The following is a 12649-nucleotide window of genomic DNA, read 5'->3' as shown; positions in this document are numbered from 1 at the left end:
CTGGTTAAGAGCATGCCCCATTTGCAGCAGCCCTCCTCCCTAGGGTTTGCTGCAGTTTTAGTTGTTTAAAAATACACCCTGAGACCGAAATTTCAGGACACCGAGTGACCTAGAATCAGTTCAAAGGTTATTCTGTTCCTTCCCAGGACTCAGGGATTCCCACATCGGTTTCAACTCCTGTCTCAGACAGTAAATTCCTTTCATGTGTCTGAGCAGGTTTGGACCTTCCAAAATGTTCTGGGGAATAGAATTAGAGGAGTTCGCCCTGCTCCGTGAGGGAAGGAATTCTGCAAGCACAGATCTTTCTGAGAAAGCTGCACAGAGGTTTTGATGCAATTTGCTTGAGAATATCACACTTTCATTTTCCCTTCAAGAGAATGGGTCAGTTTCCCATAAAATCTTGCTTACCCCATAGCATGAATTTGTGCTTAAAGTGCCGGAGGTGTACTCTGTTTATGACTCAGTACAAACAAGGAATCAGAAGGTGAGGAGGGTGATGTGGGGGAAATATTTTTGCAGTGGTTCAAAATGTCTTGCTGGACTTCAGCATAGAAAGAAAGAATCTTTGTCTCAGTAACACGCCACCAATCTTCAGTGAAGATTTATTGTGTGCTTACTTTATATGTTCATCCGAGTAAATTGCCATAAAATCCAGTAAACTACCACGGTTATTCCCATTTTTCAGATAAAGAAACAGAGACGGGGAGAGTGAGTGATGTATCCACATCGTACAGCTAAGCGGTCTGCATCTAGGCCTTCAGCATCAAGCAGTGTTTCGTCTCTGCTGCTATTGTCCAATGTACCAGGCTCTGTTTACCTAAGATTTTGGGGGGTGCTCATTTCCACAAATGCCCAGGATGCAATTGGCACCCTCCACTCAAAGTGGGGCCTCTGGATCAGCAGCATGGCAGCCCCCGGAAGCCTGTCAGAAATGCAGAATGTCAGTGCCCCTTCTGGCCCCTGTCCCCCGGGGCTACTGTACCACAAGACCCCTGCACATTCCCATGCACGGTCGAGTTTGAGAAGCTCGGCTTCCTCCACCAGAGAGCTGTACGTCTTTCATACTCTCCCTCCCTGCCCTCCCCTCCAACTAATCTGGTCGAGTAATTTTAAGTTCTTTAAAAGTAACAATTACAGAAAAATCACAGGATCTCAAAATATCTTACCAAGAAGTACTCAAAGCTGTATAACTGGAAACATGACAAGGATTTCTGAGCATCTTTGAATTGCTTCTGAGACAGTCAAGAAAAATCCAAACATCTGAAAGACGACGAGTTTCAAAATGCACAGTAACATACACTTTATGCACTCATGGGCCCAGCTGAGACCCGGAGGTCCGAGGGGTCTCGAGACTCCGTTCTTGGTGAGGTTTGCACTGGGCCCCATTCCCTGAGCAGATGCTGCACAACATGGAGCCACCCTGTGGGAGAAGCCTTGTTGATGGACAGGAAAAGTGAGAACCAAGCTGTCAACAATCCCAGTTCCTGCCAAACCTCATTTGTCTGCCTGCCAGCCAGGATTCTGAAAATGCATTTGGGAATTTGGACTTTTGGCTTTTACTGAATATGAAATTCTACTGTGTATATAGAGTCTTGATAAGCTGAGCCAGCTTAGGCATAACTATGATATATTTTGTCCTATGTGATTCAGAATCTATTTCTAGAAGAGGTAATAATGAGGCCATTGAAAGAACTGAAAGGGACTGCCTCTCTCCCCCGCACGCACGTAGGTCCCCCTTCTGAAATTCCCATTCAGGTAGTCCGAGGACTGCAAACTGTACAGGAGAGGAGTGAGAACATGTGCTCTGGGGGCGGGGGGCGGGGAGAGCTTTGGAAGACCACCGCGCTTTGCCAACAGGCTGTGGAACCTGCCGTACTTTCGGCTAGCATTGCTTTCTGGTCCTTAATAGGGACAACATCAGGATATGACTTAAGGAAACGGAGAGTCACTAAATACTGCCTGCCACTTCTACCTACATTTTACTACTTTGGACCCAGTGCATCAAAAGTTAAATTATTGAGGGTGAGCCTCCGTTTTGGCAAAATGGCATTAAATTGCATCAACGTTAGCAGTACTGGGTCTTTGTTCCCCAGAAGATAGATCTCCATTTGAATCCTGGTATCAGCACTAGGATTTCTCAAAGCCTTTTTTTTTTTTTAATTTCAGGTTTTATATTTTTAATGTTCGCTTTTGTCACTTTGTGCTTATATAACGTACAGTTTAAAGAGTACCTGCCTGCCCAACCATCACGGGGGTGTGTTCTGAGCTGCAAGCTGGGGCAGGGGCTTCTGCTAACCTTGCTCTGGAGCCTGAGAGCATCAGGGCCTGGCCTGTGGCAGGAGCCGCAGAGGGAGACATGCCCCCTTTAAACTGAAATGTGCCTTTTCTTCCGAGTCATAGTTCTCTGCTGGCCTTATTAGCTTCAGAGTCGTAAGTGGTTAATGTATTTACTATAATGACCTCAGACACTTTGGAAATAAACAAGGTTGTTTTTTTTTTTTTTTCCTTTGGCTTAATGCCTTTGTTTCTGCACCCCTTCAGCCCCTTCTATGAATCCTTTTAATTTTATTTTTTTTAAGTGCTTAGTTTTCACACATGTATACATCCGTGAACCCATCACCTCATTAAAATAGTGAATGTATGCATCCACTCTCCTTGTGCCTTTTTCTAATCCTTCCATCCCGAATCCATCCATCTACTTTCTGTCAGTATGGATTACTTTGCATTTTCTTAAAAGATTTTATTTATTTATTTGACATTGAGAGAGACAGCGAGAGAGGGAACACAAGCAGGGGTAGTGGGAGAGGGAGAAGCAGACTTCCTGCCAAGCAGGGAGCCCGATGCGGAACTCGATCCCAGGACCCTGGGATCATGACCTGAGCCGAAGGCAGACGCTTAACGACTGAGCCACCCAGGCGCCCCTCATTATTATTATTATTTTTAAAGATTTTATTTATTTATTTGACAGAGAGAGAGATATCGAGAGCAGGAACACAAGCAGGAGGAGTGGGGGAGGGAGAAGCAGGCTATATAATGCCTAGAGCATAAGCCCATTTTTCTACCTAGAACCATGGGAATGCCTAATTTGTAATGAGTTTACTTTACCTCTTTGGAGACAGAATAACAAAACTTAATCCTCATGAGGCTGCTGGGTAGCTCAGGGAACAGCAGTGATTCCTTACCTAAAGGAGAGGTCAGACCCCACAGGCAGCTCAGTCATACGTTCCTGACTCTGTCAAAAATTTCCCAACATTCACAGTTAAAAATATTTTATTTACGTTTATACAAAATACAGTCATGTACAGAAATGTACACAACATTTTTCATTCAGTTTACATTTTAAAAAAGGACAACTGTAATTCAAATACGTTCTGCTTACATGTCATGTAAACATTGTTCTGGGCCGATATTATTAACTGAAATTGTATCTACTCTTGGAGATTTTCAGGACAGTATGTATGGGTGCTTTCAGACCGAGAAGCGGATCTGCCACACCAATTTCTCGATTTCTCGAGCCACGTGCATGAGCACAACAGAGCGGATTCCAGGCAGAATGAGAGTCCCTGGAGACAAAACTGCAACGTCTCAGCCATAGGAACTTGGAGATGTACATATTTCATTTTACATACACGTTTGTGTCGATCTGTAATGATCTCAGCTGATGTCCACACTCCTCTTATGAAGGATCACAGGAGAGGAATGCAGATGCCCACAGGGGCACAATGGGCCAGCGCCACCATGCCGCGCCTGCCACACACGTCACTCTTGTCGGGGGCTTTCCGCGCTGCCCATGTGAAGTGTTAGGAGGCACAATCTGAATAAACATCTGAAAATATGTTTGGCTAGTCTTATGATAAAATGTACTCTTCAGTACATTTTGAGGGTCAAGTGGAGAAAAAATAAAAGCAAGGGAATAAAAGGAAAGAAAGCACATTGTGAGTTCTGCCACACATACGAGCTTCACACTTGAGTACGGTTTTGTCTCTCCCTATTGATGTACCCAAGTGGATACAGGAAAAGAACATAAAGGAGGTGTTGGTCTTGGTGCAGAAACCACCTCTCCCCACCGAGGGGTGAAAAAAACCCTCCAGGAAGCAGTGTGTCGGGAAGATCCTTCTTGAATGCAAGACAGAATTTAGACTACAGCCAATGTTTCATAAGGCTATTGACAGTTTATGGCATTCGACTGTAAATATACCAACAAAAGTAGTAAGGTTAAGAAAAGTGGCATCTTCACTATCAGATTAATCTCTTTGAAAAGGTTAATCAACAAACTGAAATCTGATTTTTCTTGTAGATCTGACCATTTCTGTATACTGGGCCCAGTTCTGTCTGCTGAGAAATAGGAAGTTCCAGAAAGAACCAACGTAATCGGTACCACGGCGGCCCCTATTTTATAAACCTAAATAGTCACCTTATTAGGAATTCCAAGCTCAACCACATTCACAAATGCTCAGCCCTTAGGGGCTCCAAGACTGCTCGCCTCAGGACAGCTCAGTACAATATTTATGATTTCAACACAGCCTTGCGACATTTGTCCAGGGCTAGAAATGCCACACCTGGGAGCAGGCGCACCCTGCAACAGCCCTCTTCTGCCACCACGCAAGCATTGCATCAGAAGGAGACGAAGCAAAAATTACACTAACATTACAAATAGAGACGTGGCTGATCCCCGCCTAGGCAATGAATAATTAGCTTTTGACCTCAAACTGGCAACTAGAGGGAAGAAATCTAATTTTTAGCTCTCGATGCATTATAGCTAGCAATTAAAAAAAAAATCAGTTCTCCAGTTTGAAATTTGGTTTGGCCTTCCATGGAAATTTCCCCTGAATTCGGGGAGATCACCGAGGTGGTGTGAGCTTGCTTCTACAGGTACAAGACAAATCAGCCATCTGAAAAACTTCTAAGCAGGCCCTTCTCCTAAACCTTGCACATACATGTCTGAAAAGCGAAATTCAAACTGAATGATTCAGAAATGAAATGCAGTAATGATACCATACCGACTGAACATAAACATCTATTTCAATGTTTACTCCAGACTGAACACACAAAAAGCAAATGCTTGTGAAAATTACAAGCCTCTGCTATTTCTAATTCTTACAGTCATACAATCAAGTTTATTCATGCTTTACCTTTACTTATCATTGTTATTAACTAACCCCTGGCATTTATTTTGTTGGCGTGTGCTAATAAACACACACACATTCCCAAGAGAGCAAAGGAAAAACCCCAGTCCAGAGTATTCTGTGTGAAGCCAATTAAGATGCTGCCTCTAGGGCCCCAAGACCCTGGGCTGCAGAAATGGTTGCTGTGGAAACAAATTTGCCTCAGCATTTCTGGCAGCGCCGGAACCTACCGCCATGGCTTCAAATAGGATCGAGTGTAAACAGGGCTTTTCCGCCCTTAATCTGGGCGCCATTCTGTGAAGTTAATATAGATGAGAAATTACAAAGGAGAACATGACATTCCATACGCAGTTTATTTGACTGTAACTTGGTGTTTTCTTTTATTCAATCATACAAATTGGAATGGGGAGTCCTGGATAAATCTTTTACTTAATTTACCTTTGGCAGAAACAATAGATTTCAAACATTTAGTAGCTCCTCATTTATACAGCATTTTTTCTTTTAAAATTCTGTAGCATATTAGTATTTTCAAGACAATACTCTTAAACAGATGTGCTTTAAAGGTTAACTGGTAATGATTTGATTTATGTTATAGCTTATTTAAGAGAATAATTACTCAAAAAAGACAGACTAGACATGTATTTCTTTTACAAAATACAATTTTTGGTCATGTGAATGATTCATGTTCAGATTTCAAAAATAGAAAACATCCTAAAGTGCTTCATTTTATTTATAATATAACTCCTCGAAATTATAGTGATCTGCAATGTAAACAGTAGAGCAAAGAATACCAAACTATATATTCATGTACATTTAAATTTGTAGGATTATGTACCGTCTTTAAATGTGTGGATTAACACAGGGGACTTCCAACACACAGCTCATGCTTCTATATGATTATTTTTAAGAGCAAACTTAAAGGTATTCTTTTCCCCCGACTCCCGACTTAAAACAATTTCCAACTGACAGCTTCTGCCTCACTTGAGCCATGGAAAACACTGCTAGAAATCCAATCTGGCCAGTTTCTCAAGAACCCATTTCAAAACTGGCAACTGGTCAGAAGAGTTTAACGTTCTCTTTCTTTTCCTCTTCTTATCAAACCAAACAAAAGGGTACCCTTTAAGAAGGCAACTCTCAAAACCTATGGGAGGGCAGCCTAGCTCTCTTGCTCATCCTGCGACAGTATCTTCAAAAGGCAGAGCCTGCCGAGATGTTTTCTCTTGGCAGCCGGGGGCCGGTGTGCAGACACTTGAGCTGCATCCCACAAAGCGCAAACCCACAAAGCTCCACCCCACAAGGTGCCAACATAGGCCTTGGACGGACAGGCAGAGACAGAATTCACTTTCCTCGATGTAGACACAGAGGTGAAAAAGTAACAACAAATCACAAGGGGACATCAGCACAGTAAAGAGATGAATGATTTGGTGTTTTAAATTCCCTGGTCTTCCCAAAAGGTCTAATATAGACAGCTTTGTGACACAGTCTCTGAAAAAATAATCCTAAGTGACCCCACACCATTATTTTTCTCTTTATATATGATCTTGAAAATAGTGTGATTTAGATACCACCTTGGACTGAGTTCCGAGGGCTACATTTACCTCTCAGTGAGGGGATTTAGTGCGGGTTTACTTTAAAAAAAAAAAAACTTTAAACTCTGGTAAGTACTCAGAAGGCTTAGAACACAGGCTCTCTCTCTCTCTCTCTCATGATCCTCAACACTTAAGCTAAGAATTAAGCAAGATCCTTTATGTTTGGCTAGAGCCAAAATGAAACCAAGCCCCAAACAGGATGCCATAGCATACTGGTCTTGCTTAGTGTTGGATGCGAAAATCTGAGACTGATCAAGTGTAATCCATGTTCAGGAAGGAATTTTCCAGGCTCTTCACCCTGTTGCCTGATTTAAAAATCAGCATGAATATAGCTATATTCCCTCTGTCCTCTGCAGATGATCCAGTCCTGGTCAAGAATCAAAATTCTTCGTCAGCCGAGGAAGTCTTGAAGCAACACACCATCAAACAGGTGATTGCGCCGCCGTGCTGGGCAGACGCAGCTTCCATCTACCTGAGAACTGAAAGGGGACAATTCGCGCGAGTGGGGAAAGGTCATGAGAATGGCCAAGGCAGCAAACAGGGCTCCGACGCACGTTCCCACTTTACTGGGTGCAAAGAGAACTCGGACCTGCGTAGCAAGTTCGCTCTCCAGAGGGAAGTCCTGAGCTGGGTCGTATCCCAGTTAGACATGTTTCTCAGTCATCCAGGGAAGAACAGTGTGTATTCTCTGTAGATGAGGGTCTCTCCGTGTAGTGATTCATCACCGCCAGCGTTAGTGAAGCTTCCCCTACTGTCTACGTGCGCCTGTGGGATCTTGACTTCCCCTTACAAAATTCTTAAATCAAAGCAGGTTGCCCTCTTCCATCCAGGCAGTTTCTGAGGCCGGCGCTGGAAACTGGAGCGGATCCCAAAGGCCCGGAGGCAGAAGGGCTACATGCTCTGCAGGTCCAGCTCCATGCTGCCTTCCAGTTTGTGCAGAGCTGCTCTTTACTAGGGGAGGCAGCTGATAAGTTCAGCCTGCACCTTCAGCAGCCCCCTCTGCTCGGGCTGGGGCTGCCCCCCTCACACGGACTTGGAATCAGTGTCTCTCTTGCTGATGAGCACCTCCAAGAGCCTTAGTTTTGCCTTTATGTGCTTATATTCATTGTATTCTTCAGCCATGGGAGTGCGGTCTTCCTTCTGGACATTTCTAATGGAAACAAAGGGAAAGGGGACTGAGGATCATTGGCTGTCTCTCCTAGATGATACTGTTCATCAGGTGAATTATCATGTAGAAACTCTGCAGTTTATCAGCCTGTAGAATTGGTGTTCCCAAGTGTCACTTGGTATCAAGACTGAAGCTGGGTTTAGACAAGCAGTGAAAGATCGCTTCCCCCAGAAGATACCACGCAACTGAATTTTTAGAGTTAATCTGGCATCCTGTAGAATGGTATGAAGGACTAAAAACTGTAGAAGTTTTTTTCTCTCTGCTGCTGGTATGTATGAATGCACATTAAGAGTCTATAGACTGAAATCCTTTATTTACTCTTAATGCCTTTTCACTTTTATATATTTCATCTAATGAACCATTAAGTTTCTAATTAGCAATTGGCATGCCCATAATTTATAGGTTTAAAAAAACAGAGTTAATATCCTACTTACTATAAAATTAGTCTTGGAATTCAGCAATTGGATCACATAATACTAATAAGCCTTTATAGTTTACTGAGTCATTTTATATGCCTACTTTTTATATGTGCAAGTATTAATCAAGGGGTTATTACAGGTCAAGCACTGTGCTAAGTACTCTGTCCCCATGGCCTGGTATAACCCTCACGAGGACGTGATGAAATGGTGTTACTGTCTACATTCTCAACCACTGTGCAGTGCAGTCCTGCTTCTCATTTCACTTTGAAATGAGCATAGCAAACATGCAAATACCAGGCTTCCTTTTCTTCTTATTAAAGAGAAAATATAAGAAAGGAGATAGCATGGGGCTTATTTAATTTTGTTCAATGAACTAAAAAACAGATTTTATTCATGCCCTGCCTTGTTCAAGTAAAGGGTGCTAGATGGCTTCTCAGTGCAGGGCAGTGAAGGGAAGAGCAATCTGATAGTTGCCCTCGCCCTGCTCTTCAAGGGACTTCACTCTCCTCAGATACGAAATAAGGGCACCAAATTTAATGATGTCTGAAGTCAGAGTCTTAAACTTGTATCATGAGGCACCTGGCTGACTCAGTCGGAAGAGCATGTGACTCTTGATCTCGGGGTCGTGAGTTTGAGCCCCATGTTGGGTGTAGAGATTACTTAAATAAATAAAAACTTAAAACACAAAAAACCCAACCTTGCATGATGATTATAAATTCCCATCAGATATCCTTTCTTAAAACTTGTGAAGTTTACATCATTTTATATAGTTCCTCATGTACAAGATATCTGTGCATAAAGTGACTATAATTATACAGAAAAAAGATAGACAAACCAAGAATATGTTTAGAAAGAAGAATGGACTAGAACAGACATTAATCCTGGTTTGTCTTTGTTATTATTCTTATTTTGCGTATTATTTCTTTTGTCTGCCTATTGATATTTTCTAAATAGCCTATAATGCATGGAGAAAGAAAAGCGAATATGTAGGTATAAAAATTCATAAATCTTAAGAAAGTCACTATAAGACAGATCCACATTAGGGATGCTAAAAAATAAATTTATATACTAATTGAAATAAACTGGAACACAACACATTTTAAATGCCAAAGTTAATGTTTATGGTGCTTTTATTTCCCAATACTTTTGAGAAGTATGAAAAGGGGATCTTTTAAAGAGAAACTATATTTATACCATTTAAATAATTTGGATTGAAATAAAATTATTTTGAAGTGTTAAAACTTAACTCCAACGTAAGAGATGCAAATCTCTTCCCTGTCCTGTCCTTGGCTCACGCTGCAAACTGGTATGAACTGTGTGCGGTCACCAGCAAACAGGGGATGCTTGCTGTTCCTTAGCATGATGTTCTACGAGGTTGACTACCTCCTGTCTTGAAACTCACTCGAGAAAGGCACCCTGTCAGTCTTGTGGACTTACTGCTTCTTGCACATTTTTCATTCAAACTTGACAACGATCACCTTTGCTTTTAAAATAAGCCTAAAAACACCAAGATTTAAAGTTGCCCTTTCTTTATTTCTCCTTCTAGCCTATTAAGACAACTCCCCCACCCCAAACCAAAACCAAAAAGCAGTGCTATCAGCTGGAAACGCAGCTTCAAGCTGCTCATTTGGGATTACAATTTGAGGTGACAGGTTAGTTGTATAAATGTTAGCTGAATTTACATCAGTCTTGGAGACTATCCAGGAGCATTTCTTGCTGAAGGACCACACAAACCTCCCCATCCCACAGTGAACCTCCAAGGGACTAGGCTACAGGCAGGATGCAGAGGGCTTCCCACTTGGGAGGCACTGCAAAGATCTGATAGGAAAAAAAGAGAGGTGTGTGTGTGTGGAGGGGCAGGAGTTAGGGCAAAGAAAACAGGCGCTACCTTCCATTTTGTCTGAAAAAATTGTCTTCAAAATCACGCAGTTTCTTTCGAATCCTTTTCTTTTCTTCTCTCATTTCCTGAAGGTGTTCCAAGAGTTCTGGTCTGAGAAGGGAAGAAAAATTTTAAGAAAATTGGGTTAAATCGAATTGTTATAAATACAATGAATGTGCAACTCGACAGGGGTTGTGGACACAGTGGGAAGCGTGTAAATGCAAGAGCTGTTGAGGGAGCTGAGGGACAGGAGAAATGGAGGTTTTTCATCCTCTGAATGCCAACCGTCCCGACGACGGGTACAGCTCCCGGGGCTCCCGCAAAGCGCCTGCTACTTATGAATCCTTAGGGCTTGTGGAATCCCATGGCACTTTATCGTATTTTGCTTTGAAAGAAAGAGGACATCGGAGCTTGGTACATGTTAAATGAAGCGCTGTGGAGTACAGAACCACTCAGTGCCATCGTAGAGACCTGGCTATTCCTGCGAGATCTCATGTGTTCCCTCCAGTAACGGGATGGAGAATATAAAACACGGAGCCAGAAGCCAAAAAAAAGTCACTGTTCTATCCACATGGATGTCCCCCAGCTAAGTCACCTGTGTTCTGCCAGACAACTGATTTAAACAGAAAGGCTAAAATATTTAAGAACGGTTTTTTCACCAAAACATTTCACCACCACCGCCGAAATGACCTACATGGAAGCGGCGTGGAGGTTGGAGAGCCCAGTGTCCTGGCTGCATTTTGACGGGATTTTATCATCCATTGGGGAAATAAACCCATCAGCATCATCTTCAAATTGGTCCAGGAAGCAGCGGGCACTGAAATCGGTCTTCAGAGTGACCGTGAAGTCCGGCTTCGTGTTGCCATCGTCCTCCGAACCCTCGTCTTCTTCCTGGAGATGCACAGCAACCCCGATACAAACCCAGTTACTTTTCCTGGCACTCTTACATTGTAAGTATCAGGTAATGGTCACTTAATTATCCAGACACCATATGATTTCTTCTGTATCTACACTTAGCAACACATATGTATGTTATATCGATATCTAATTGAATATCCATATGAACACAGTAAATAACACCAACACTAAACACAGCTACTCAGTAGGGGCAAAAACTATAACACTATAAAAAAATTTATGTATAGCACAATGAACAATTGTCAAGACTGAGGGTATGAAGGAACCACCGTTATAATTTATACCCGAAATCATCTGAATCCCAAAAGAATCTCAAAATTCCCAGCTCTGGGATAATACATAACAAAATCCACTACCAGCCATCAGCACTTCAGGGATTCCATTAGTTGTGAACCTCGGAAAATATTTTTTATTAAGCTGTCAACATCTTCAGAAATTGAACAATACAGCCTTTCTATTTAAGAGTTATGATTATAAAATATTTTGTGGTTCCCGATGCACAGAATTTTAGGAAGTTTTGAGAGGATCAAAACATTTATGTTCCCATGATTGGAATCCTAACACTCTTTTAAGTTTTTTTTAAGGAATTTCCAAGGGCCACGGCTGTATTTTTCGGCATCCAAGATTCTAAGAAAAGCATGGTATTTTCTGTCTGTGTTGGCAATGCAATTAGAAAAACAATGAAGTCAAATTAGAGTTTCTTAGTGCCAATTTAAGTCTAAGGATGAAATCCTATCGGTCTGAATGGAAGATTTTAAAAGAAGCGATTTACTGCTAAGATGTACAGTCAGACCAGACGAGAATATCCTAATAACTGAAAAATTTAAAAAGTGGTTCAGAGCACAGCTACATGAACAGCAGCAAGTATAGTGTCAGTTGAAGTGCTTCCAGCGCCAAGGCGGCACATTAGTCTCAGGAGGCAGGTGCAGGCACCACTGGTGGTCAAGGTACGAGTGTGCAAACTGCCTGCGGGGGCGTTTCTCACCATAAAGTGTGCTATGCTTATAATGGTGCCTCTGATGAGAGAGAATGTGGATAGACAAATAAACAAGCAAGCAAAACAAAACAAAGGACCAGTACAAAACTATGATGAAGGCATGAAGATAAAGTTGGTAAAAACTAGGTGGCTTTTCCAGATCCTCTCTGCTGTGACTTCAGATCTTCCGTCTCTTTGCTTGAATAAATGCCTCATGGTTACTTTTTAAAAATTGAAATTATTAAAGACATTTTTAAATGTATAGAGTAAAAGTGACTTTTAAATTAGTAATTTAGAAGTTTCTCTCTCTCTCTCTCTCTTTTTTTTTTGGTAAAAGGAAGTAACAATTCCCACCCTCTGTAGTTTTTAGAAGGATTGCTTGAGATAAGGTGTGTACCTGAGAGATGCTCCAGATCAACTTTCTGCCCCCCCCATTCCTGCCCCCACCCCCCGGATGAGGAAGACCAGGTGGAACCACCTGACCATAAATTCCGTGGAGGCAGGGATTTGGGCCTGTCTGTTCACTGTTGTTCCCAGAGCTTAGCCATGCCTGCATATAGTAGGTGCTTAATTA

At 42.2% G+C, this 12649-nt stretch overlaps 1 protein-coding gene across 1 annotated transcript in view; it reads right to left on the bottom strand.

The window, feature by feature from the left end:
* Window positions 1-5085: 5085 nt before the first annotated feature.
* The window catches only part of FAM13A (family with sequence similarity 13 member A), a 336606-nt gene continuing 329042 nt past the window's right edge, over window positions 5086-12649 (bottom strand). The window contains exons 24-26 of the mRNA XM_044913092.1: window positions 10876-11072; window positions 10191-10292; window positions 5086-7865 (exon numbers count right to left, since the gene is read on the bottom strand). Of these exons, the coding sequence (XP_044769027.1) occupies window positions 7739-7865; window positions 10191-10292; window positions 10876-11072 (426 nt within the window). The 3' untranslated portion in view covers window positions 5086-7738. The remainder of the gene's footprint in view (window positions 7866-10190; window positions 10293-10875; window positions 11073-12649) is intronic.

Source organism: Neomonachus schauinslandi, chromosome 2 (genome assembly GCF_002201575.2).
Source record: "Neomonachus schauinslandi chromosome 2, ASM220157v2, whole genome shotgun sequence".
Lineage (NCBI taxonomy): Eukaryota > Metazoa > Chordata > Mammalia > Carnivora > Phocidae > Neomonachus > Neomonachus schauinslandi.
This window is presented reverse-complemented; position numbering and strand designations above follow the sequence as displayed.